The sequence below is a fragment of the Amphibalanus amphitrite genome, unplaced genomic scaffold (assembly GCF_019059575.1).
Source record: "Amphibalanus amphitrite isolate SeventyFive unplaced genomic scaffold, NRLGWU_Aamphi_draft 000513F_arrow, whole genome shotgun sequence".
Taxonomy (NCBI): Eukaryota; Metazoa; Arthropoda; class Thecostraca; order Balanomorpha; family Balanidae; genus Amphibalanus; species Amphibalanus amphitrite.
In genome coordinates this window covers 77,181-103,366 of record NW_024882007.1, presented here as the reverse complement: position 1 = coordinate 103,366, position 26,186 = coordinate 77,181, and the positions used below count along the sequence as shown (strand labels likewise).

General features: G+C 51.1%; 3 protein-coding genes and 1 long non-coding RNA gene across 6 annotated transcripts in view; 2 read left to right on the top strand and 2 right to left on the bottom strand.

The window, feature by feature from the left end:
* The window catches only part of LOC122393044 (nuclear receptor-binding protein-like), a 50,080-nt gene extending 45,209 nt beyond the window's left edge, over positions 1-4,871 (bottom strand). Inside the window, exon 1 of the mRNA XM_043388625.1 lies at positions 4,500-4,871. Within this exon, the coding sequence (XP_043244560.1) occupies positions 4,500-4,622 (123 nt within the window). The 5' untranslated portion in view covers positions 4,623-4,871. The remainder of the gene's footprint in view (positions 1-4,499) is intronic.
* Positions 4,872-5,743: 872 nt separating this feature from the next.
* Positions 5,744-13,699, bottom strand: LOC122393053 (trifunctional enzyme subunit beta, mitochondrial-like). 2 transcript variants are annotated; one of them, XM_043388637.1, is made up of 11 exons: positions 13,630-13,699; positions 12,176-12,256; positions 11,465-11,603; positions 10,933-11,120; positions 10,467-10,654; positions 10,026-10,200; positions 9,454-9,712; positions 8,993-9,080; positions 8,609-8,759; positions 8,176-8,264; positions 5,744-7,269 (listed from the first exon to the last, which is right to left on the bottom strand). In XM_043388637.1, the coding sequence occupies exons 2-11, from the start codon at positions 12,225-12,227 to the stop codon at positions 7,225-7,227; spliced, it is 1,374 nt and encodes a 457-aa protein (XP_043244572.1). In that variant the 5' UTR covers positions 12,228-12,256; positions 13,630-13,699; the 3' UTR covers positions 5,744-7,224. The 2 variants fall into 2 exon arrangements, with proteins under 2 accessions (XP_043244572.1, XP_043244573.1); XM_043388638.1 differs by lacking the exon at positions 13,630-13,699 and adding an exon at positions 13,522-13,540.
* Positions 13,700-14,114: 415 nt separating this feature from the next.
* Positions 14,115-23,777, top strand: LOC122393049 (mRNA (2'-O-methyladenosine-N(6)-)-methyltransferase-like). 2 transcript variants are annotated; one of them, XM_043388632.1, is made up of 13 exons: positions 14,115-14,182; positions 14,701-15,034; positions 15,707-15,828; positions 16,597-16,751; positions 17,143-17,374; positions 17,642-17,741; positions 18,739-18,901; positions 19,277-19,452; positions 19,849-19,989; positions 20,320-20,462; positions 20,880-21,149; positions 21,583-21,693; positions 22,035-23,777. In XM_043388632.1, the coding sequence occupies exons 2-13, from the start codon at positions 14,714-14,716 to the stop codon at positions 22,399-22,401; spliced, it is 2,301 nt and encodes a 766-aa protein (XP_043244567.1). In that variant the 5' UTR covers positions 14,115-14,182; positions 14,701-14,713; the 3' UTR covers positions 22,402-23,777. The 2 variants fall into 2 exon arrangements, with proteins under 2 accessions (XP_043244567.1, XP_043244568.1); XM_043388633.1 differs by lacking the exon at positions 21,583-21,693 and having other exon boundaries at positions 14,123-14,182.
* A 330-nt stretch (positions 23,778-24,107) lies between these two features.
* The window catches only part of LOC122393050, a 28,169-nt gene continuing 26,090 nt past the window's right edge, over positions 24,108-26,186 (top strand). The window contains exon 1 of the long non-coding RNA XR_006258615.1: positions 24,108-24,181. This is a non-coding gene — a long non-coding RNA (uncharacterized LOC122393050). The remainder of the gene's footprint in view (positions 24,182-26,186) is intronic.

Here is a 26,186-nt window from a genome sequence, read left to right as displayed (position 1 = left end):
ACGGGACAAGACAGATTGGGACGGGACAAGTTAGATCGGGAGTTTGTTTATTGGGGCTTTAGGGCGCATCGACTTAAACGGTCATTTTGCGCCCAAAGTTGGAACGTGGCGAGGCAGGCGACGTAAGAGCAAGGCTGCGCGCTGGGCGGGGCACTAAAGAGCATAGCAGGATAGGACGGTTGACATTGGACACGATAGTCTCACTGGCGAGTGTGGATTTCAGCGGCTCTGACAGCTAGGGAGTAGAGGTGGCAGTTATGAGGCCGTCAGGCACGAGAGGCGACATTTCGTCCAGAGACTGGCGAACATACCTACAACACGACACGACTGCCAAACTGCGTATACAGGTTGACACACGTCTGTTTCGAGCGGACGAAACCAAGCCAAACCAAACCGGATAGATCGGACTGAACGAAATAAGACAGCAACAAGGAACAGAACAAACAGAAAGCTGAGAGAGGAGACAGGGAGAGAGCGCAGAGAGGACGGCGGAGGCAGGACAGCCCGAGAGAGAGCAGAGACTGAGCCTAAACCTCTCTCTCGCCGGTCCTGTCTCACCGATCGGTGATATGTGACCCCTGACCCCTGTCCAATACCAGTCGCGTTCGACCATCCCGCGACAGACGGGCCTCTGCGACCGGACAAAAAAAAAAACGGCCGACCTCGCCCACCACACGACAACCGGTCGGCGACACCGGCCAACCAGAGGACGGACCGCCCCCAGACAGACCCTCCGACGGGAACAGAGGCCCGCTAGGTGCCCGATCGGCGGCGGAAGACAGACAGAAGGACGACCTGTGGTCGACAGGCACGCTATGGAAAGGTCACTGGAACCGGTCTGTGGCCACCCCAGACGCCGTTCTACAGCCCAGGGATCTCGGCGCCTGAATCCTGACTGTTGCTGGGTCGACGTTTCCCATTAAATCTGACATAATGTGAGCTGACGGCAGTTGTGCGCTTGTGTTATGAGTCGTTGGCGTTTGCGGACAGGGCTGTACCGTACCCATACCGTGCAGTTCTTATCAGTGCAGAAGGCCAGCTCGGCCATCACTAATGCAGCAGCCTGCTCAACAAACCATGATGCACAAGACAGCGCATTTTGCTATATTTTCATGAAACTCATAGCTCTGTTTGTATCGCATTAGTCCCGTTTGAATGTTTCGTTTCAAGGTTGTATGCATATTAATTATTTATATCATGTATTTCATATTCTGCACAATGGGCAAGAATAAGCTTGCAAAGTGGATCAATGCTATGTCCGCAAAGCTATAAATACATGGTTTCCTACGGTTGCTATCGACCCCGGTCGGTCGCCAGGGGGAAGCGGTGACACCCGACCGTCCCTGAGCACTGATTGGCACACCGGTCACTCTGCCGGGCCCCTCCGGCCCGTCGTTAGGCTCATTGTGTGGCAGCGTCCACCGGTCGATCCCACCACAAATTGTGCCAAGAGACGATCGTCGCCTTTCCAATCTCAGCAGTAGAGCTACATCAATTAACTCCGTTTGGGAACGCCGCCACAAAAACCTGTCCAGTAGGTAAATGCGATAACTTTTCACATCCCCTGTGTAAAAAGGACGACCTCGGGCCGGCGGTGTTATGTAGTTCAAGAGAAGTTCTCGATGGCTTTTAACAACTCCGCGTTCCGAATAGGAAAAGCGACGATTGTTCAATATGTTTTGTGTGGCGCCATTCCGATTTATGTCAGTGTTATACCCAATATGGCGACGCCAGGGACACTCAGAAAACCTCAGCAGCAGCAGGTGGACAGCCCAAGGGAGCTCCGGCCGGACATTCCATTCCACCCTTTCCACCGGCTCCCCTGGACCGTCCGTCTTGGCCGGACAGCAGCCGGAGCTTAGCAGCACCGGGGTTTCAGTTCATCCGTATATATAGACTATCAGTCCGGACTTGGTGGCGCCCGTGTCAGTTCGATGGTGTAAGCCCGAGCTCAGTTAGATGAGTTACCTTCACTCACCATCAGGATCCACCAACTAAGTAGTAGCACCGCTCCAGCCTACGCCATACTGCGCGGAGACAAGTGACGAGCACAACTCGACCAAACTACTGAGCTAATCCTTTCCTCGGGACATAATTCATGCGCCGAAATCGCCGAAACCTCATCAACAAAAGAACACCATAAGTTTCCAGCCAGGAAGCTTGCCTGCACTTGAGCGGTGCATCTACTCCAGTTCTCCACATAACAAGCTCAATCACTTCCCAGTACTCGCCTGCGCCATACGAACTAGTGATGTCAATTTCAGAAAACATATGTCCAATGTCCGTCCAATGTCAAATACTTACGTCGACTGTCCGTCCAAAAAATTCCAAGCCAGCCATTTGTCCAAAGATGTCCGATATCTACACAATAGTTTACACTCAACACCGTTATTTAATTTGGTTTTAATCTATCGTTACCAGCTCAAAAGTGGTAATCATATCGAAAGCTGAGCTTTCTAATAGCCAATCAATGTTAAACACGATTATTTTATAAACATGTTGAGGTGTAGCAAGCGATTGTCCAAAGTTGTCCAAGGCCGGCTGTCATTGTCCAACCGAATTCCGCATTGGACATTGGACAAAATCGGAATTCCGAAGATTCAAGTTCCGATTGACACCACTAATACGAACCGACCACAGCCATGTTGGTCAGACCAGACCGGGCTTCAAAGGCAGCCGCCAGACGTCTGGTCAATCCGCACGAGCCGAGGTCACGGACCACAGCCGGCCGTCACGACTCAGACGGACCGTGACGGCCGTGACGGACGGTCTGTGACGGCCGTGACGGGCAGTCAGCTGAGTGGACGGCCACGGGGCGGGTCTTGGTGACTCAGGGAGCTAACCAAACACTACCCTGCTGACGCGGTCACAACCGCCGGGGTTCACAGATAGGCTCAGCTTTCTCTCAGGTCAACAACACGGGTCAGCAGCACCGGACGGTATGGCAGAGTCGTTTAGCCAGCAGGCCCACACGGTCCCTCGCCGGCTCAGATAACCCCTGGAGACAGCATGGCACGCTGGGCTGCGCAAATCACAAATATTCACAGGCAGCCAGAGCAGAGCCGACCGCATGAGCGGACGGACACAGGCCAACGGTTTTACCACCTTTCTGCTGAGGCACTCACAGCGCGCCGGCCATGTCTGGCCTCAATTACTCCGTAAACGTCTCCGAAAGTCGCCGGTACTGCCACTGGTGACGGCATATCGCTGACGCTCGGCCGACCAGCCACAGCGGGGAACACAGTCCCTCCTCTGGCAGGTGCCGTTGCCGTTCAAACTCCGATATCATCTATCGGTGCGCTAGTTAGTGGTTACCATGTCCGAAACCCCCACACCGGCCGAGGCCGCCCTGTTCATCGACTGCATTCTGCATGATCCGCCGGCATTGCCCCCGGCTCAGATTCCGCATGAACCAAGGCCGCTACGTGCAGCCGGCAGTGCCGGGTCCGCGCGGAACTGGCCGGCCCGCGGCGGAATCCGCGCGCCGAGGACCGCCTCTGCCCGCGGCCGGTCACGCGCCGGTCAGCAGCGCAGAGGCGACCTTGCTCCGCGGCCGACAGCGGGCCGGCACGCCGCTTCCGGCAGCCATGGGCGTGACGTCAGCAGCCGGCCGTCTGCAACGGCCGGCTCAGGACAGGATGGATGAAAAAAATGACAGAAACTCATAGGCAGTGTCAACACTGCCTATGACTCTGGACTTGTCTGGACTGGACTGGAGTCTTGACCAAACAATGGAAAACCATGAGGATGCATAGAAAAAAGCAGCTAAGTGTCCATTTTCAATCAAAATTTCATAGCCTATCCCCTTTCTATCAGTGTCAGATTCCAAGATTGATGATATTCAGCTTGTTTTGGCTGTTGAAAAAGAAACATATGCTTGAAATAACCATTTTTTCCACCAACCATTTAACATAAAACACACAAAATGATGCTTTGCAAGGGTTAGGTCTATAGTAAAAGAAATTATAAAAAAACTACTAAAACATCACATAAATGTCATTGTCAATAGTCAGTCCACTTGAACTGGAGGTCTTTGGTCCCATGGTTCACGATGAGCAGCGAGATGAGCAGAATCATAATGCATGTTGGTAGATAAAGATATCAAGCTGCATGACAACTTTTGAAATTGAACAACTCATGAACAAAACAACATTTAAATACAACTGAATACAAGGGCATAGACTATACTCTCACTCAGCAACATTTCTTCCAGATATCGGACAGAAGATATGAAGCTTTCTGACTCAGCACTCATCACCAATGCCCACAGTTGAAATGCTTGGCAGTACTTTGATTTGTTGAAATAACAGTGACAAACAAACAAGATAAAAGCACAAATGCAAAAATATATTGACATATATTGAATGCAGCCAGAATTAGAATTTTGTTTTTGTCTTGGAGTAGGGTGCATCATGGAATTGGGCAGGCAAACAGCACCATGAAAGGAGCAAGGTACCATGGCGCCGAGTTGAAATAGTATGGAAAAAGATGTGACTTACTTGTTGACGAAGTTTGGTGATGGTACCGCAAGGGCTGTATTCCAGGAACTCGTCCTCGTCATCCGAATCTTCGTTCAGCTTCTCTCGAGCCGTGGTGGCCTCTTTTTCGGCAGTGACTGCCATGGTGGGTCGGCGAGGAATGGGACTCAAAGGCTGGAATTGAGACCAGAAAAGCAGAGGGTCTCACTGGCCAACTTTCGCTCCCATAGCGCAAGAACGCACGACCTCACACCACCCTCACGAACTCAGAAATGCGACAGACATCGAAACGTAACCGTCGCCAATGCGCCGCCTCTGCCGAATAACCACTCCACGCAAGGTCGCATTCCTGATTGGTCGATATTCCCAGACAAGAGATGGGCGACATAAAACAAATGTATCGATAAGACAAGAGCAGTTTTCCGATGGAAAATGTGTGTAAAAATATTAAACGAAAAGTAATATTAGATAACAAGGAGTGATTTTTCTGCAAATTTCATTGAGTTGAATAATGAAAATATCAGATAGAAATATTTCTCAGCACTATTTCCTGCAAGCAGGTCAGACTAGCGACATCTGTTGTCAGGTCTGTAAGATAAGGTTACTAAAACTGCCGGGGCTTTCGCTGCAGTACGAACGATGAGGGGGCAGCGATGAGCGAGCACATCCCGATCGTTGAAGTATGTTGCTACCGCTAGCCTTTATGATTATACAATTTTATTTCAGAATATTATAGGAATGAAGCCGATCGAAGTCCAACGGCAACATCAGTTGATAGCTGCTCGATGGCATCGAGCAATGCACATTGCACGCTTGCAGTTGGATCAAATCAGCACATCCAACCCACGTCGTTTTGAACCTACGTATCTCAATCTCGTTTTATCATCTGATTATCTCGCGGCTATGACGCGAGTCTAGGTGGCAGTTCATCCCACCAGAGCAGTCTTAAGGCCTGGCTACACTATGCGTTTTCTTCGTGCGTTTTTTGCGTGTTTACGTGTTTTGCGTGATATCGTTTTAGAAAAACGAACGATATTACGTTTTTGTGATGTTTTTCACCTTAAATTTTAGTTACATAAGAGTTATATTAGCTTTTGTATATAACCAAAGTAAATATCATATTGCTTATAACTTTTTTCCTAGAACGATATTACGCAAAACACGCAAACCTGCAAAAACGCACGCAGAAAACGCATTGTGTAGCCAGGCCTTTATAACGCCACTTCCAGCCAATCCGCAGCCCGCACTACCAATACCACAACACCTCACAATAAGTTCCGTTTATTGGAATCAGCAGGCTACATGGATCACACTTGTCTGGGACAGGATAGCGCGTGTTTATCGGTGTTGATATTGTCAACACCGGCCCACCACTATCCAGGTGGCGCCACAGTCCAAATACAGCCGATAGGCGAGCGATGTTCGTTTCACGGCCGATATCGATTTCGACAACGGCCACCTATAATCCATTCATTCCAACATGTTTATCTCCCAGATCAGCCATATTTCTGATAACGAACCACCATCACATCTCGCGGTGCTCAAAACAGGCGCTAGATAAGTTTCCAGTTCGTACTCCGATAACTGCACCACTCTTCACACTCCCCTTTCATACAAAATCGTCAGCACTGCGTATGTGCCCATACCGATAAAATACGCGCATTTCACCACGGCGCGGGGTCTGGCGCCGGTCGCCCCTCTGGCTGACCCGGCCCGTAACCGTGGCAGCCTCCCGCTCGCCCCACGGGAGGCCACTTGCATTGTTAACCCGGCAGTTGCTGGGGTATTTCGCCACCCACCGTTTGCTGGGGGGGGGCGTTAAACGCCCCCAGCCGATAACTCGAGAACCAATAGGCGCAGCGAAACGCACGAGGCGGCAAACGAAAGAACGCGACGAGACGCTTCAGATGAGTACTTTAAAGTTGAATTTTGAGGTCACAGGTCGGGTCAAGGTCAGGTCAAACACCTGAAATCGGGCTTTCAGTAGCATGGACTTCAGGACTTCGCAATGGGCGCCTCTCGCCATAAACTCTGTCAAAACGGTGCACAATCCATCTTATAAGGCCTACAAGAGTGTCAGCTCCATGTAGGGGTCAGTCAAGCATAGGTCAGGGTCAAGGTCAGGTCAACCGGGTAGGCACATATCCCCGAAAATCAAAACTGATATTCGCAGCCTGTGACACATGTTTTATAGGTAATTTGGGGCGTAGAACACGATGGTGACATTTATTTTATCATATGTGTACGTGTTTGGCTCAAAAAGTTCAATTTAAGAAATTCATGTATCATGGTCGTGAAGTAGTCACGAAAAATTGCCAAGATTCAGTTCAAGATTATGGAAAATGCGGAACAATAATCAATAATCGAAGATATCCATTTGATTGAACATGGTATTGGCAGTCTAATGGCGTTTACAGCATGTCTGTATGTCTATTCTGTGATTTTATATGATTTTTTGAACATATGCCGTTTTTGGTCGAAAACTCAGAAATCATGACGTCACTAAAACCTCGATATCTCAAAAATTTCCCGACCGAATTTTTTGAAACTTTGTCACAATAAACTTCAACCAATTCCCTACAGGTACCCAAAATTTGGCGCGCCTGCGGCGCGCCGTTTTTATGCTATGGCCCGGCGAAAAAAGTGGGGGCGTTTAACGCCCCCCCCCCCAGCAACTCGCGGGTTAAGGCGCCGGAGTATCTCCGGCAACTGGCGGCGTCTGTGGGTGTCCAGTCACGTGGTCGGCTCACAGCTTGGCTCCCGGGTAGCGCTCCACAATCATGCCGACTCCCTGTGACGTAGGCGGGGGAGAGGGGAGGGGGGGGGGGTCAGTGGGGTGTGGCTCCCAGCCAGGCCGGTGACAGGGCCGGCAGGCGGCAGCACTGCCGGGCCGACGGTAATCGACAGGAACCGTCACGTGCTTCCGGCTAAAAATAGACGGTGTTTTTCTGCACGCTGCGATATTGATGAGACGGCAATGCCAGAAACGTTAATCACGCTGAAAATGATGGTAAGAAACAAAAACCGCAATTCCACTTGGCAGAGCTTCGGCAGCCACACTTCCAATAACAAACACATCGAAGAACCTTCGGCTATTATTCTGATCGAGGGATCAGTCTATCGGCTTCCAACTACACTTCAGCAACACGACCCCGATTATTCCGCCCGATATATCCTGGACCTTCTTCCTGTCATCACAAACAACATGAAAATAATGAATTAACAGGATCTACAAGTGCAGACTGCAGTGCCAGATCAAAGAATGACGCACGAGGAAACTCGGTAACGAACACAACTGACAGGAAATCCGTATCCGCTCCACCATCCAAAAAACTGCCAGTCACATAAGGAAGTTGATAAACAAGGTTGCTAGGGTAAGTCCCGATCAAACTCAATTCCCACTTCATTATCCAGTTGATCTCTGGACATCTGTCCTTGTGTGGTTGAGCTAGGTGGCCAATACCTCTAGCCATGATATCCTCCTTTCTATTATATTTCTCCCGTCCTCCCAGAGAAGAGCAAAGTATCCTCCCACTAACCCATTCCTTCTGTCCCGTCCCATCCTCTCACAGTAGCCCCTCCTAGCCCATGCTTTACATTCCTCATACGCAGTATTCTCTCCGTACATCCACATCTCCCTCTCAAAGTACCTACACCCGTAGTCCGAGCTCCCACATTCCTCCCGCAGCGTCCTCACCTGTCCTCCGGCGGCACAGGCGGCGATCAGAGCCAGCTTGCCGTCCTCCTGGATCAGACGGTGCGCCGCGTGCATCGCCAGACGAACACCTGCGACCGGCAGAGGACGTCGACTGTTACCATCACACATATACGGGAAGTTTGCGCACAGCCACATTCATAGAACTTTGTTATAATCTACACTGTCCTTGTATATGCATTGGATATTTTGTGCATCGAACTTTAATGTATCCTGTGCTAGTCAAAATCCCAAACAACGGTCTGATAAAATCCTCGCTTAATTATCACAGGAATAAACCGAATATTTCGATATAACTATTTGGAGCATAACACCTTGGACGACTTGTCAAATGGAGGATGTGGGCTTAGGGCCGTCGCAGTCACAGAGGACATTTCACCGTCATGAGCTGTATTAGGACACTGGCCACACGTACCGGTAGCACCGAAGGGGTGTCCGATGCTGAGCGAGCCGCCCCAGTTGTTGAACTTCTCCATCGGTGGAGCGCCCACCTTGGCCGAGCGGCCCATCTGGGACTTGGCAAAGTAGTCAGAGTCCATGGCCTTGAAGTTGGCCAGGATCTGACCCTGTAACCGGAGGGAAACGGGTACAAAGGTCAACGGAATATGGACCATAGACGACTAACGCTCTCTTCCAAACACTTAAAATGGTAAAACAAAACACTTGTAGAGTTTTAATAAACAAACATCGCAACTGATCAGCCTTTGAGTTTACTAGCATTATTACGGAACGAACTTCGTCGGTTATGAACAAAATGGAATTGTGTTTCATAATAGCACCGCAAAGACGCAGTACTCACGGCGAACGCCTCGTGGAACTCCCAGACGTCAATGTCCTTCGGCTTCAGGCCGGCCTTCTCCAGGACGCGCGGCGTGGCGTACGTCGGTCTGTCGGGGCACAGGCGAACGGGTTAGCGATAGACACAGACGGCACGACCGGTGGGAGACGGGCACAGACCATAGGGAAACTAGGCTCAGAGATATCTTGTGTAAACGAAACACGACAAGGAACGCAGGCCACAGAACAACAGCGAATGGTACTGCCGATATTACAAACGAAAATGTCAAATGTACTGAAGCCAAAACATTTTTCTCTTAGTATTTCAAAATAAATAACATTACCAAAATCATACAACAAAAGCTAACATGCATAACACATGGTGCGAGCTCCTACAATGTAAACCATCGTAACTCAACAGAGCCAAAGCACCACACATTTTCCCTACCCTCCCCCTTTCCCTCCCACTCCCACTCCTCTCACCCGAGCAGCAGCTGGTCCTTGGGGTCCTGCGATACGAACGTCATCTCCCTGAGGTACGCCTTGGGCTTCCAGCCCATCTGTTTGGCCTTCTCTTCGGTGGTGATGAGGCACGCTGACGCGCCGTCGGTGAGGAAGGACGAGTTGGCGGCGGTGACGGAGCCGTGCGGCTTGATGAAGGCCGGCTTCATGGCCGCCATCTTCTCCGGCGGGGTGATACGGATGCCGTTGTCCTGTTCCACCAGCACCTCCTTACCAGGCACTGGATTTGGAACGGCAAGAAAGTGTAACGTGTCATCCGAAAGGCCGTAACTACGCATCACTGTCAACTCAGTTTGACAGTGGGATATTATTGACAGGTCGAGTTCAGTCATCATAAAACACCTCTCTTTGTCACTGATATTTTTCGGTTTAAGAGCAAACTTTCGTCTAAATCAATTGACCAGCAGCATATATTGGCACGTTGGCATCGCTTGAGAGGGAAGGACACTTCAAGCCTCGAGGAACATCTGGCACCAACTGCTTTGACTTCAGATTAACCAGCTCCCTTCTCTTCCTGCCAACCCGTTTCTCACCTTTCACGGGTACCACGTCGCAGAGGTAGCCCTTGTCGCGCGCGTCCATGGCGCAGCGGTGGGAGCGCGTGGCGAACTCGTCCTGTTCGGCCTTACTGACGCAGAACGCCGCCGCCAGACGGTCGGCCGAGTGGCCCATCACCTCGCCGGTGGAGAACTCGGCGATACCGGGCAGCTGGGGAGGTCACAGATAGGTCAAAACGGAGTCACCTAGAGGTCATACAGAGGTTAGTGGCCCATCACTTCACCAGTCGAGAACTCGGCGATACCCGGCACTCGATTCAAGGCTTATCCCGGTCTCTGCTCAAGAAAAGGAATGACATCACAATCTCGCACATGCAGTCACGTCGCATAACAAACGTCACATTATCAATCTGCACACCAGGCTTGTACCACGCCTGAACACACCCCACTCAGTCTCTACCCCCGTCCCACTCTCACCTCCGGTGTGAAGAACGAGGGCCGGATGGAGGCCAGAAGTCCCAGCCGCTGGCCCATGGTCTTGGCGCGGTTGGCGCGCAGCATCAGGGCGCGCATTTGGCGCGAGTGGCGGATGGGGATGTCGGACATGAACTCGACGCCGCCAGCCACGCACGTGTCGTACACGCCGGCCTGGATCAGACCCACCGCTGCCGGAGCGGGTAGGGGGTTAGTTAATGCTCACAGGAGGGGTGCAGAGGAGACGATACATCGTTAGTCTGTCACGGGCGGAAGAAATGCGAACTGCGAGCTCACGAGCGCCAAACTATTGAATGTGGTGTTGAAAAATAAAAACAAAATACGGAAAAAGCTGAGGGTAAAATAGAACGGCACCACCAGCTCCACTAATCCCTCAGGGACATATTTTACAAGCAGTACCACCAAACCTCCCTCCCCCTCCCCTTCCCTCTCCCACTCTATCACTCACAGGTAGCGATGGCGGCGTTGGAGCTGATGCAGGCCATGGTGACAGTGTGCGCCGGGGTGCGGTCGGAGAAACCGGCGCCCAGCATCGCCTCGCGCGCGATGTTGCTCGTCTTCACCTCCTGGATGACGGTGCCGATGGTGACGTAGTCGATGTCGGACGGCTCGCAGCCCACCTTACGCACCAGGCCACTGACGGCAGGCGGTGAGTGAAGTCAGGGTGACTTGGATTTTGATGCAGACGACTATGTTTCCGGACGAGAATTTGAGAACCACTTGTATTCCCCAGCCATATGTTGCTCGTATTCTGATAGAATCAACAACTTTCTGAGTAAATATGCTGCAGGGCATTAAAAAGGAGCCCTTAAATGAATTCGCACCCCATCCAATACCAATACAACCTAATCAATATCAAATTGTACATTAGCGATTCTAACCAAAGACGAACCAACTCCACGAAAAGCCACGGCAGTGGGTATCTATCTCCCGATCCCCTCACCGGCGCCGACCATTCCCTCCCCTCCCGTACGACTCACAGCAGCGACTCGCGGGCCAGATCGTGGGGCATCATCTTGTTGTAATCGGTGCCAGACATGAGGAAAGGCGTGCGGACACCCTCCACCAGCACAATGTTCTTCTTGCCCTGCGCGGCAGCAGCCATCGTGCGGACGCCGCCTGGACAACACAGATGGTGGGAATGCATGTGACATGTGACAGTGTGTGTAAGGGAGCTGACTGGCCAGTGTAGCCATGCTACTATAGGAGCATGCCTGATATTTACCATATTTTGTTATGTGAATAGTCACTAAGCATTGCATATGAAACCAGAAACCACTAAGATGGGATGGGGGCGCGACAGTCTTGGACGGGACTTCGCCGGTGCGCGACGGCCCGGTGTATATACGACGTGGCCGACGCGGCCTGATGAGTACGAGTCTTCGACGCGACTCCACCGTTGTGAGGCCACAACGGTGTATGACGTGGCCGACGCTGCCTGACAACGTGTCCGCATTGATTTAGGCGTTTGCCTATCATTTCAAAATAGACTTTTAGATATACAAACAATAACTTTATATGGTCTTCCGGGTGATGAATGAGTACCAGTAGAATGAGTGAGCAAATATCTGTGAATATATGTAATGCATGAAGTAAAAACATTTGAATAGATGCATTAGCTGGTAATTGGTCACACAAAATGGATTATATTTCGAGGCAGATATCATAAAATGAAATCACAGCCCACTTACCATAAGTGAACAGCTTTTTCAGCTGGGCTGGCTTGATCTGAAGGGCAGCCATGACTTGCTACAGGGGCCAAGTAAATAAAGCTGAAACAGAAGATTTGGATGTCATGTTGTCATGATCCCTTTAAGATACCATTTACCAATCCCATTAAGGTACCAACACTAGCATTGCTTTTCATTCAATAAATAGTAAGAAAATTTGATAAATTTGGTTCATTATTACCATATGCTGTGGGAAAAGGTGCCCTGATGAAGAAGTTAACTGAACAATGGCCCACATGGGTGTCAAAGGCTGCTGAGTGCTGAGGGGCAGGAGCCTTTGGTATGGTAAGAGCCAAAGTTATTACTGAGACCAGTAGGGTGCCATTCACTAGGAATCCACCTCTGAATAGAATGCTGATCATAAAATCCTGCTGCTTTGATGTCTGCTACTGCTAAATGACTAGAACAGTCAGAATCCGCATGAGGGTCTGGAGAGTAAGGGAGAGGGAATGGGAATAGGCCAGTGCCATAGGCAATTATAGCAATCCTTAGTTTATTTCAATTTGTTGATAATTTGAATTGAAATTGATAGCTTGCAGAGGAGTGGCAGGGCTATGAAATGACACCATGAGCTTACTCCTAAAAAAGCATCACAATCAGGACATCAAGACAATCCCTTAGGCATCACAATATCTTATCAACAGGTGACAGCTCAGGATGGTATGTGTTTCAAATTTCCTGTGACTGGGAAGGCAAACTGAATCCAATATTGCATTAATATCATAACTTTGTTCTCTTTCCTTTAGAAAATTAGTGTCTCTGTGGATGAAGGAATGGCTTTGAGCCCTGGTGTCACACTAACTGGTGCTTGCTGTAAATAACAGAAGGCACCCACCACCTGACCTTGCCTGCACCCAATTCACTGGTGAAATTTTTCAACAAGTCTATTATATATCGACAGTGACAAGTCCCACATGGTCTAGCGGGATCCGTTTTCTCCAGGTGTTAGATAGGTAGCTGACAAGAAACATGGGCTTAACAAAGTGGAGCTATAAACTGAGACCCAGTCACAAAGTCACTGATACTGACACAGGGTTACAACTTACAAGACAGACACCAACACCATGCACATCCGCTGCCACACGGAGGACCAGTGAAGACATATTTATCAGCTTTCCTGCATTGAATACTTAATTTAAGCTTGCAGCTCAAAAGTCAGAACAAAAAGCCTTATATGTTGTCGGTAAGCACTAAGCAAGGAAACAGAGAAACAGGAGAAACAGGAAACGGCCTTGGGGAAATGGAAAGAACAGTGCATCAGCATCGCATTCCGTTAGGGTGACTACAGCGGAGTGATAGCATCGTACACAAGTGATTCGGGACAAATAAAACGTGATGATGTTATTTAACACAAATTTCATTCAAACAAAAGGCTATGGACACCCAAAACTAATAAAAAATCAATATTTTCTTACGAAGATGCACCGCGATCGGCCTTTGACCTCAAAGAGAAAAAGTGGAAAAATTACAACACCCAAAACGGCGCATCAAAGACAGTTTTTCATAGAAGGATGCAGCTACTATTTATAAATTGTGTGCATTTTGACGAATATGTGATTTATAAAGAATTTCTATGACATATTCTGAACGAGAAGAGGCTTTTTTTTTGAAAATATTTACGCCAATGACATTTTGAACAAGTATATCAAATATTTCGATGGAGTTATAAGTACAGGAACTTTCAAATGACTTTAACTTTTAACTCCTTGAAAATCGTTTGCAAAGTTCCTTGAGTGTATGCTAAAATATGGTAATCTAAGCTCCTAATTTTGTTATATTTCAAATGAAAAGTAGCTAACATCACCAAAATAAGACACATAAATGCATGAAATAATTACAAGAAGACGGAGAAACACATCTACCGTACATTGTATTGGTCACGTGACCAAAATAACGATCATCGGCGTCAGAGGGAAATGGCGTCCGTTCCGTGTGGGCTGCGTCCGTGCGCTTCGCGTGCTAAATAAGGTGTGCTCGGGAATCTTACCATCAGAACTGGAATTTTTATGGTTATTTTTACGAAACAGTTAATTTAATGTAGTTTTATGCTAGTTTTGGCCCGTTTTGTGTCCTGTTTGCCAACCTATGTGTAGTTTAGATTCGTTCTGTGGCCCGCCCACCGGAAGCATGGCGTAATTATTTAAATATGTGTTTCAAAACGTGTTTTATATCCATTATCATTCATTTTCTATATGTTCAATGTCCTAATTTTATGATCAACATATTTCCTTGGTCTTACCATATGGTTCTGTCATTCATTTTGCTTTGATTGCTGAGGCATTTTTTGTTAAAAGTTTGATGGTATTAGCATTACTTTGAGAGTTAATTCCTTCATTGTTTTCAAAAGTAACTTCTCTTATGTTTACTTTTTGAAGTGGATACTTAATTTATTGCTTCAGTTTTAAACAATGGTAAATACCTTTCTTATTTTCTACCACATGATTATCTATTTCTTCGTCAATAAACTGTTTTTATCCATTCTTCAGCAGTTCAGCCACCATGAACTCAGGCAGGCCACCAGCCACCTGGGAGGCTGGCCAAGCAGGTGCAGTGCCGTCACAGCCTGGAACAAGTGCCGCTCCATCTCTGCCTCCACTCTCCACACCCAGCGGACCTCCGATGGCCGTGGCCGGCCCGAGCACCCCAGTTCTAGCTGCTCCCCCGCCCATCCCGGGCGACACCCAGGAGCTGCCCCCGGAACTGGTGGCGCAGGGCTGGCGGCGGCTGTGGTCCCGCAGGGAGAACAGACACTACTTCTGGAACCACCTCACCAACCAGTCACTGTGGGACCTGCCGCCGCTGCATGGTGGACGGCAACAGGTGAGGACCCACACTGAGCATGAGTGGGGACTGGGGAGTAGAACTAGCTTATAGATGGCAATAATGGGACAAACATGTGACCGTCCCCGGTAAAACTTTGATTTGAGTCGTGACGTGTGCTCGATATGCAAGTCCCGATGGGTATGGCTTTGAATTATCTGCAGCGACGCAGGACGCTCGATGTATTGGTAAACCTTATGAGTGGTTTTACCATATGCATTGGATGCAGATATTCGGACTCTGCAAGATGGCCGAGTCGACAGCATCGGGGACTCGAGACTCGAGTCGACAGCATCATATTCGTATTCGTAGTGCGGAAAATGAGTCGCCAAATATGTGCGATTGGCAGAAACGGAAATTCGCACTCATGCATTCAAAAAAGATGCCAGTTCAAGCTGCATGGTTATTCATAAATTTATGGCTATATTACGCTTACCACAATATGCTAAGCGCTGTTTGTGTTTGGGAAGGGCTTTCCTGTCAAGTCTGACAGCGTGAAAAAATCGAAGCATAGGGAGTGGATGCGATATCATTTGTGACTTGTTTAGTATCTCGATTAAACTATCGATTGACATTTGACATGTTACTCGTATCTACTAATTATTTATTGCCATGCTGCGTGCTGAGCTGACCGTTTGTCATTTGTCTTATCTGACCTTCTCCCCTCGGCAGTTTGACCCGGTGTCCGACCCACTGGGCATCATGGGTCAGCCGGGTCATCCGGGTCAGGGCCTGAAGCGGCGCGCCTCGGAGGAGTTCGGCGGACCGGTCACCAAACGCATCCCCATCGTCCAGTGAGTCGGGGGCTGTGCGGGAGATGGGCGGGAAAGCTCTACCGTTTCCCGAGAGCCGTAGCTGCAATGTGCCGGGGCTGTGGCTTTATATAATCATCGACAAGATCAAATGCATTTATGGAAGTCACATATAAATATGCTGCGACACCTTGAGCATGGTTGATTTTATTGCTACTGGTAGTTTATTTTTACGTCTCCTAGGTACTGAGATGCACTATCGTAGATGCCTATTGTTTCGGATCGTGCTTCCATAACGTATTTATTACGAAGCAGATCGTTTGTAATTGTATTGTGTATGCGATGACATTTGCATTCATCTCTAACATAGCGTAATAGGACGTGCTTCCCGACTCAATTTCCACCAGCCGTAAATGGCAGGGCCACGATTCCGCTTGAAATGCCGACGGCTACCGTTCCATGCCTGATGTCGTCAGTTTCGGCCTAATGGTGCTGCCGTGTCGTTCGGCTGCCGCATATTTACGAGAGCTGTTACGAAACAAGTGCATGTTTGGCCGATATTATATAAGCATCCGACCATAAAGACGGAGTTTGAAAGGTCTTTACGATCATCGATTCTGTCCGAGTATAACTGGAGCACGTGTGCTCGTTGCCACTCTCCGGTCTTCTTGGCAGTTCAGGATGTGACGTTTGACATGTGGCCTGTAACCCATGACCTGTAACCCATGACCTACGACCCTTGACCTGTGACGTGTAACCTTTGACGTGACTTGTGACCTGTGATCTCTAACCTGTGACCTGTCCCGGCAGTGGTCCATGGGACCTGGAGATTCCGACCAACGCAGTCATCTTCGAGCGTCCGCCCATCACCACTCCACACCCACACCCGGACATCGAGATCATGCGCGCCCAGCTGACCAACAAGCTGCGGCAGACCTACCAGGAGCTCTGCCACTCCAGAGAGGGTGCGTAATGCGTATTGATGCTGGAATACCATGTCACCAGTCCATTTATATCATACTGGCTTGTCGGACAGTTTTCACTACCGCGGTTATAGCTACAGTACGGTTAGAAAGAGCGTGTGCTAGTTCCGTCGATTTGCGGGTGCCCAAGCAGACGTTTTGTACAATTCGGGCGCATTCCGTAAATAGGACGGTGCTCTGCCCCACTTTGCGGTAAGCCCCGGCTCTGCAACTTGTCCCGCAATATTGTCGACGCGTAATGAGTAGGTAGCTGAAACTACTTTTATCGACTGATCTAGCCGACTGAGCATTTAAAATAATTTTTCTCGGAATGTGTTTTGAATGGGAGAGGATTATGCACCCTGACACCGTCTCCCCCGGTACCGTGTGGCAGGTGTGGACGCCCCGGTGGGCTCGTTCAGCCGCTGGCTGATGGAGCGCAAGGTGATCGACTCGGGCACCGACCGGCTGCTGCCCTCGCTCTGCTACCCCGAAATCTCCATGTCCATGTACCGAGAGATCATGAACGACCTGCCCATGAAGCTGGTGAAGCCCAAGTTTACCGGCGAGGCGCGCAAGCAGCTCTCGCGCTACTGCGAGGCAGCCAAAAAGATGATTGAGTCGAGGTGAGTAGGGAACATGACTGGCGTTGAGCATGAAAGGGATGGCTGGTTGGTTATTGGGTCAGCTGAGTGCCTTCGACTGGAGTGCCTTGGACTCCGTTCATCGCATTCCAATACCATAGCTCCATGTAGTACCGCATATCCCAAGCAGCTCCCGTATAGCCGTTTCTTTCCCAATCCCAGCTGCGTTTGACCCGTTCGTTGTTCCTTTCTGCTCTTGCTGTGCCTCAAGTTTCAGCAACTCTGACCGCCCCTTCATCTGCCCATCAGGACGGCCAGCCCGGAGAGCCGTAAGATCGTCAAGTGGAACGTGGAGGACACGTTCCAGTGGCTGCGGCGCACAGTCGGAGCCTCGTTCGACGACTTTCAGGTAAGAATGGAATAGTACAGGTCGCAAACGGCCGACATTGCTATGGGACTGTCACTGTTAAAGTGACCATCCCACCTTAACATAAGTTTTGAGTTGAGATAGCCAAATTGGTGGCCATGGCCTGCAAATACTGGTTTGGGCACTCACAACATCGAAAAATGCTTTAATTCGGAGATATGGAATTTCAAACTTGTAGTTTTCGGATTCTAAGGAGCTAAATATGCATTGGAATGCCCCCTTAGAATTTGTGATGTCAGTGGAGATCTAACGATTTTTAAATCTTAGACTAAAACCATTGTTAACACGTGGTGGTATACACTGCTTTGCGCGCAACGTCTGCCGCACTTCGAGGCTGCCAAATTATTGCTTCCAAATAAGTCGCTAGGAACAGCGGAGATCCCAGAAAGTAAACAAAAGTAAACGGCTAATATCTTAAAAACCAGTGAATATTTTTTTTTTCGGTGAAATTGGATAGATATTCATTTTTGATCTTTCCGAACCAAGGGATGTCACTTTTATGCCAATTCATTAACTTTTTTGAAGGTGGGAGGGTCCCTTTAAATCATCATTAAAATTCAGTTGAATATGAAAACGAATTGAACGAACGCTTCTTTCCAAGGAACAAGTGATGGACTCGAACTCAAGCCATGATTCCGAGATCCGTTTGCGTGCTCAACTTGAACTGACCACCCCCCCCCCCCCCCGTGTGTGTCCGACAGAAGCGTCTGCAGCACCTGAAGCGGCAGTGCCAGCCGCAGATCACAGAGCCCCCCCCCCTCCCGACACGCACAGCTAACCCCCCTCCCCGTGCCCGACAGGAGCGGCTGCAGCACCTGAAGCGGCAGTGCCAGCCGCAGATCACGGAGCCCCCCCCCCCCCCCCTCCCCCTGTGTCCAACAGGAGCGGCTGCAGCACCTGAAGCGGCAGTGCCAGCCGCAGATCACAGAGCCCCCCGACAGCTAACCGCCACCCCCCCCCCCCCCCCTGTTTCCAACAGGAGCGGCTGCAGCACCTGAAGCGGCAGTGCCAGCCGCAGATCACGGAGGCGGCCAAACAGTCAGTGGAGGCCATCTGTTTGAAGGTGTACAACCTGTCGGCCGACTACGCCAAAAAGATACACGAGAAACACTGGGAGCTACTCAAAGAGCACAACATCACAGGTAGGTGAGGTGCAGGTGGAGCGGGTAGCGCGGGGTATGGGTCAGCTGCAGCAGCAGCTGGCTTCATGCAAAGGCATTCATCGTTTATCGTAATGTTTATACTTACTTACACTGAGTAAATGCTAATGAATAAATGAATGAATGAGTGAATTGATGAGAATGAATGAATGGATGAGCGAATCGATCAGTGAATGAATGAATGAATTAATGAATGAATGAATGCACTTTACAAAAATGGGTCCAACGAGGCACGTTTTCTGTCCGTTGACTGCGTGTCCAATAATGATAAGATTATTTTGACCCGAAACATCTGCCCCATCCGGGTCCGTGTGTACCAGCACTGATCACTCCCACCTTTTGTCCTCCTCCCGGCAGAGATTCACACGTCTCTGACGGTGGAGAACCCGCGCAAGGTGTGGTGTTTCCCGATCCAGTACGCGCTGCCCTCACCGCGGCTGCCTCAGATCGAGTACCTGCAGGACAAGGAGACCATGATGCTGCGCTACAAGGGAGAGGCGCTCAAAATCAACACGCTCTACCTGCAGAAACTGGTGAGGACGCGGGGAATAGCTGTGGCGTATGGCTGTCATGTTTTTTTTTTTAGGAGGCAATAATATGATAGCTGATAGTGTTTGCTGTTGGAAACTCAAATTTACTTCAGTTGAGAGTATTAGGGCAATCAATTGCAGTCATTCGCGATATAATGCAAGACTTTTGCTCCGTATTAATTAACCCGTGACATTTGGCACTAAATGTTTGACATGGGATTCCCCGCCGTCAAACCATTCCCAATGACTTGAATTACCATGCCTATTGCCTTGTGGATTCACTATATAAACGTCGATAAAACTCGACATTTTTTTCACGAAGCATACCGCAGCGCTCATCCCACGATTACCATTCCCTCCGCGGTCTCGCCAGTCGCTGACGTTCTGTTCGGTCCACAGGAGCAGCTGTACCGGTACAGCTGCATCGAGGACCGCAAGCTGGACTCGTTCCTGACGCGCGTCTGGTGCATGCTGAAGCGCTACAACACGTTCTGGGCGGCGACCGGCGGCGGGGAGACTTCGGCCACACAGGCCACGCAGGTCAGTCTAGTCTTTCTTATATTTACGGGCCAGCCCGGCACACAAGCGAGGTCCCAGGTCAGTGTCTTAATGCAAGACGTCACCCAGGTCAGTCTGATCTTTTGCCCAGACAGGTGATTTGGTCATGTCAGTTACCTATATCTGTCCGCCACCCACGTCACTTGGCCTGCAAGTCACAGTCTCTCTCATGTCGCACTGGTGGATGTGGCGGTAGATCTTCAACTGCCGCCGAACTTTCCTATTTTTAGATGCCGTCCGTGACCCGCGTGCTGCTTGATAGCTGCATGGCTGTGACCGACGCTGACCGCTGTTTGTCCGTTCTCCCACCAGGCGGCGCTGCCTCTCACCGTCCTCGAGTGTCTACACAAAAACTTCGGGGTGACGTTCGAGCTGTTCGCCTCGCCGCTCAACTGCTACTTCAGACAGTACTGCTCCGCGTTCCCCGACACAGACGGCTACTTCGGGTCACGGGGGTGAGTGACGGGTCGGGTCGAGTCATATTGGCTCGTGCCAAGGATCTCTGTCTGTCGTGACGGGATAAGTTCGGTCATGCGTCGTTAGGGCGGGTATCGGTTTAGCTTAGTTCGTACTTCGTAGGATTTCGTTGACTGGCGAAACAAGGTTACGAGGCCAATCCCCAGACGCTCGCTGACGATTTTAATTTATTCAGAATTGTATAACGAATTATTTTATGATGAGTACCGGATGGGCTATGATTTGATTATGTGGACCAATTTCGGCTTAGGGCAAGTCACCTTATGGCAGGCTATCTGTTCCATCCATCAGTTGTCTGAGCTCTGTTAGCTTTGTCGTCTTCTCTCACTGTCCCATTCTCATCTCCCCTCCCCTAACTCCCTCTCCCCCTTACACTCTTCCCCTCTCTGCCTCAGGATGGTGCTCGACTTCAAGCCGACGCACGGCTCGTTCGAGGCGAACCCGCCGTTCTGCGAGGAGCTGATGGAGGCGTGCGTCACCCACTTTGAGCGGCTGCTCTCGCAGACTGCCGAGCCGCTCTCGTTTGTCGTGTTCTTCCCGGAGTGGCGCGACCCGGCGCCGGCGGCGCTCAGTCAGCTGGAGGGCAGCAGGTGGAACCGGCGCCAGATCGCGCTGCCCGCCTTCGAGCACCACTACCGGCACGGCTTCCAGCACGTGGTCAGCAGGTGAGACTGGCTCGGAGCCGAGCGGCGGGCGAAGGAGACTGTCGTGGCCGTGGGGTCTCAACAAACGTACCGGAATGGGGCGAGAGTGCTCATGGATCCACGCTGGTGAACTTTTCCTATATGGAGCCTGCCTCCTTGTAATTGATTGGAGTGGAATGTGCAGTATACACTCGACCTACCATTCAGTCATTTTGATAGCATACTTAATTATCTTGTTATCGTATGACTCAGCTTGCCCAGTTTCTGTCAATTTTTTTCCTCCTAATTCTGTCCACGTCCCCTTCTAACCCCTCACTGTGTCTACTGTCTACCCAATTCCTTACCAACCGCTGGCCGTTGACAATTCCATACGAACCTCTAGCCCACCTATCGCACTAACCAGCCGATCCTCCCCATCCTAATCACCCTCTGGTCCTCCGGTCCGTGCCACCAGCGGGTGCGGTCTGTACGTGCCGGCCGCTGTCGTGCTGGCGGCACCCTCCTACCTGCGGCCGAGCGATCCTCTAGACCCGCTCCGACCCTCTCCTGCCGACTCACCCGAGAGGTAACAAATGGAGGGTATGACTGCAGTGTGTGTGTGAATAGGGGGGGGGGGGGAGAGGGGCATCTAGACCCGCTCCGACCCTCTCCGGCCGACTCACCCGAGAGGTAACGACTCGCACCGCGATATGGCTGCTGTGAGGGTGGGATGACTGTGGGGGTCTCTAGTGGATGACTGAGGCTACACTCAAGACGCTAGTTACTACTGTCTGTCAACCCGACCCAGTCCCAGTGTATCGCCTTATGCTGAAGGTGCTTAATCTGTGAACGTCCTATAAAAATGCCCATTTATAGCCTACCACCCGAGTCTGCAGTTTGCTGACTTCGCCCCGTCCCCTCCCTCAGAGCGGACTCGACCATGCGCTCGGGCAACGGCACGGTGGTGGTCTGGCTGCAGAACGACGCCGGCCACGCGCGCTGGGCGCCCACCAAGGAGCGAGTGGACGCACTCGCCGACGCGTTCCGACCCAACAAGGAGCGCCAGCGAGACCGGCAGGACCTGCTCTCCCCCGGCCGCAGGGAGAGCGGCAGCGCCGGGGAACACGCGCCCCCGGCGGCGGCGCCGGCGGCCGGCGCGCCGGGCCCGGCCCCGGCGGCCGCGGTCAGCCCGCCCGGCCCCCCGGCGCCGGGCCAGACGCCGTCCGTGCCGCCGGCGGTGTCTGCCGCGCCTCCCTCCACCGGCCAGCCCAGGCCAGACGTGGTGTCCGCCTAGGACCAGCATCGGTGGAAAGGGAGCTCGTATGTACAAAGCACACGTGCCAGGCCGCGGCTTTTATCGTCTGCGTTTTAGTGGAGTGGTTTGGTCTCGCTGTTTTGGGCTGGGGGGTGCGGTGTTCGCGGAAGAGGGTATATTTTCACATGCAGTGTGTCGAATTAGTGACGTATTAGCAAGATGAAGGGTTACGAGTGTGGATGACGTATTGCCTGTGTGTCCGAGATATACCGTCTATGAGTGATTCGAACCGGGCGCTGTCTGTCGCGCTTGGGTTGCGCGAACATGGCCTTACCTGACACTAGCCTGTTCGCTGTTTCACCGTGTGGTTGTGGGGTCAGCTGTAGGTCCATACATGTCTCATAGTAGCTCGCAGTCAACCACTAAAACATACCGATGCGGTGAGCGGTGCGTAGCGCGTCCCAAGTGAACCTGTCGGCGGACGGGGCGGTGTTTTGTGGCCGAGACCGGACCCGAGCTTCCGAAAGGTGTCGGCTGTTTTCTGCAGCGGAGATCCAGTCCCGGCGATCAGAGGCCCACCCGTGACCGTGAGGGCCTCTGTCAGTCCAGTTAACCCGACAGTGAACCGTGTGGGGTGCGGTCGACGCCGGTCACTCGGCGCTCCGAGTCTGCCGCGGTACGTGCCGTCAATCGCTGCTCGCGCCAGCACGCCTCTCGCCCTGTTTTATATTTTTACACTGAAGCCTGTTGTGTTTTATACGTCTGCTCGCAGCGGAAGCGGAAAGAGCGGTATGTGTTGGCTGCGTGGGAAATAGTGAGACTAGGGAGGTAGGGGCGTAGGAGCTGGGTCTCGCGTCAGGGATGGTACTTCGGGCCCGCTCGCGAGCGCGCGAGTTTGTTTTGATACGGTCTGCTTGGTTGGCACACCGCGAAGCGCCCGTCGTGATGTTGGATTTGTCATTGGATTGGAGAGTCGTCGGAATATGCATTATTTCGACCGTGTTCAGCATTACCGTTGTTTTCCATTGCGACGCCGAGTGACTGCCTGTGCTTTGTTTCGCATATTTTTGTGACATTCATTTCATTTGAAGTTATTTTAGTGCGCGTTAGAATAGTTTTAACATATCACTATCGCAGGGTGGCTCCGAGCGCCCGGTTTTGTTTGGCATTGCGTGGCTCTGTGGTGCCCCGAAGGCTACAGAAGGCTTCTCCTCTCAGTCTGTGCAGCTGGCGCGCACGCCGATGCAATTGACGTGCCGTTTCCCCTATCCACCAGAGTCGTACCGCGGCGTGGGACTCTGACCGGCGGCCGCGCAACACCACCGTCAGGTCACCGCCACCTCCTGTTCACTGTTACACTGTTTCGGCGCATGACAGAAGAAATATAACCTGGGTCTCATGGCGTGATAAGGTGATTTGCTTTTTCTTTTTGGAAAATTTTGGATATTTGGGCCCATGTCAATATTTTTTATGCGCAGTATTCCAAGTTTTGAAGAAAACAGATCCGACTGGCAACTGCTTTGAACTTGATATCTTTGTGTGCAATCAAACAGCTACGCCAATGCGAATTTCGCTTTTGCTTATCAAAAATTGAAGCACTTTCTCAAAGTGGGATAATGCGAAGAGGTGGTGGATCTGTGGTCTGCGCTGCCCTCGACATAAGTTAGCTGCAAAATAGGCTTGGAACTTTGTCCCTGAAACTGGCGCACTCGTTTCAAAATATCGTTTCAGTTTGCGCGGGCGGGCGATTGGTTTGGGAGGTTTGGGAATGCGGGGTTTGAAATTAAATTTGCGGAAATATTTTGATTATCACCTCAAGGTAAGCAATAGCATTTTATTTAGGATCAAACATCTCCTTGTTCGAATGCATCTGGCTGTCAAAGCGGCAAAAGAATGTGATCATGTTTGGGTTTCTCGGCCTGCAATGTGTGGATGATCGCCTCTAGGTATAGATGGCCTAGTGGCCTGCTGGGTTGATTCGAAAATGAATATGAACAATAGCACACTTCTAAATATTTAGGACATCATGACCCATTATTTTTAAATATTGTAAGACAGCATAGTAAATGGGTGACTGAATCGGGTGCCATGCCAAGTGGCGCTTTTCGCGAAGATCAATCACACAGTCACAGATCCACCACTCAACCTTACCTACACCTGGTCCACTAGCAAAAGTTAAAACTATTTATATACACTGTGGTTAAAACCAGGGGTTTTCCGTGGCCCTCTCGAGTCTCGCCAGTTGCCACATTGGTGGAAGAATGAAGATAGAAACACGGGTCTAAGTTATACTGTGTGGAGCCCCCCCCCTCCGCAAACATGATGCCTCTGAGTTACAAGATGGACACCTTTGACCTTATCCACTAGGCTGCACGGAGGACTCATGTGCTTGGGCAGTACGGATACGCTAGTTTGGCGCTGACAATGATCGTAGACCTCGTCAAGCTGTAGGGATCATCTATGCGATTTGTCATCTATGCGATTTGTCACCTATGCGATTTGTCATTTCATGTTGTCATTTTCATTTGTATTGTCACCGCTTTATTAATCAATCTGTTACCTGTTGTCAATTGCGCGTCATGTTTGTTATTTGTAAACCGGCCTGCCGCTGGCCTCAACCTTCCTAGTAACCGCTGTGCCATACGCTATAGAACGTGTGTGCAAAGGTCACGGCGGCACCCCTGAGGCGGCCGCTGCCCGTACGTTTAGGAGCCCATTGTCGTGACGTCATGACTGTGAGCAAAGGTCGCGGTAGGGGCTCTCCCGACAGCCGGACGGTGACTCATACGTTAAGCTTGTCTCTCGCCGCGCCTGCGGGCATATTGGTAGTACTAGGCAAGGCCAGCATGTGACCGCGGCTTTCGGCGACATTGTCAATTCGTTTCTCGACTCTGCTGTTCGCTACAAGACAAATACACATAGAAAACGGCTCGGGCATTTGGAGAAGAGCGGCTACTCTGAGGCGAAGGAAGAACACGGAGATTCACACAAACGACCTGACTAGGTTGCACCGGCCACAGTCGACCGAGGTGGGCTTCTGCGCCCTTAAAGACGCCTCTGACTGGCCATTGCGCTGACACCCTGGTCGGACCACGGTCATTGATCGGACCCGGCCGCTGGTTCGTGCTCAGGCTGCCTTAGCGGGTAGACCTGCTCGACCAGACGCCCCACTGGTGGGCGAGTGCTCGGTTCCGACTTTCACCGCCGGTCCAACAGCGTTCTGCTGGTTCCCGCCGATCCGGTTACGACACCGCAAGTGCCGTACCGACTCGGGCGTCCCAGGTGGGCGTAACGGTTACCACACCAGTTCGCGACCCCCAGGCTCTGTCAGCCGTCGTACGGCTCTCGGACGGACACTCTAATAGATCAGCCACAGATCAATAGATTGTCACGGACCGTCCGTCCAGCCACGCGCTACCCACAGCGCCAACACGACAATTGGTGACCCCGACGTGATCTCCGTTGTTCGACCTTAGCCTCTCGTCATGCCTGCGGACAGCGCACAGTCCGGCGCCGCAGCTCAAGACCCAGCCAGCGTTCCAGCTTCAGCCTCCGAGTCAACTCATCGGCCCATGGCTAGCTTCCGGCTACCACCATACTCTCCGGAAGAGCCCGACCTGTGGCTACTGCAGGTGCAGTGCGCTTTCGACGTCAGCGGGGTCGACTCCGACGAGCTGAGGTTTAAGCTCCTCGTTGCAAACCTCCCCGCCAACATCGCCGTCCAGGTCAAGGACGTCATTCGGTCATCCCGGTCTTTTGACGTGCTGTGTGCGGCGCTCCAAGCCCGCCTGGCACAGTCACGCGCCGACCGACTACAAGCCCTG

Excerpts from the sequence above, each read along its gene's own strand:
- LOC122393053 (XM_043388637.1), bottom strand. The coding sequence starts at position 12,227 with ATGGCTGCCCTTCAGATCAAGCCAGCCCAGCTGAAAAAGCTGTTCACT. Across the intron at positions 11,121-11,464 it reads CTGGCCCGCGAGTCGCTGCT|TGGCCTGGTGCGTAAGGTGG; the intron begins GTGAGTCGTACG and ends GCCTGCCGTCAG. Across the intron at positions 9,081-9,453 it reads AAGGACCAGCTGCTGCTCGG|ACCGACGTACGCCACGCCGC; the intron begins GTGAGAGGAGTG and ends GTGCCCCGACAG.
- LOC122393049 (XM_043388632.1), top strand. The coding sequence starts at position 14,714 with ATGAACTCAGGCAGGCCACCAGCCACCTGGGAGGCTGGCCAAGCAGGT. Across the intron at positions 17,375-17,641 it reads AAAAAGATGATTGAGTCGAG|GACGGCCAGCCCGGAGAGCC; the intron begins GTGAGTAGGGAA and ends TCTGCCCATCAG. Across the intron at positions 19,453-19,848 it reads CGCTCTACCTGCAGAAACTG|GAGCAGCTGTACCGGTACAG; the intron begins GTGAGGACGCGG and ends TTCGGTCCACAG.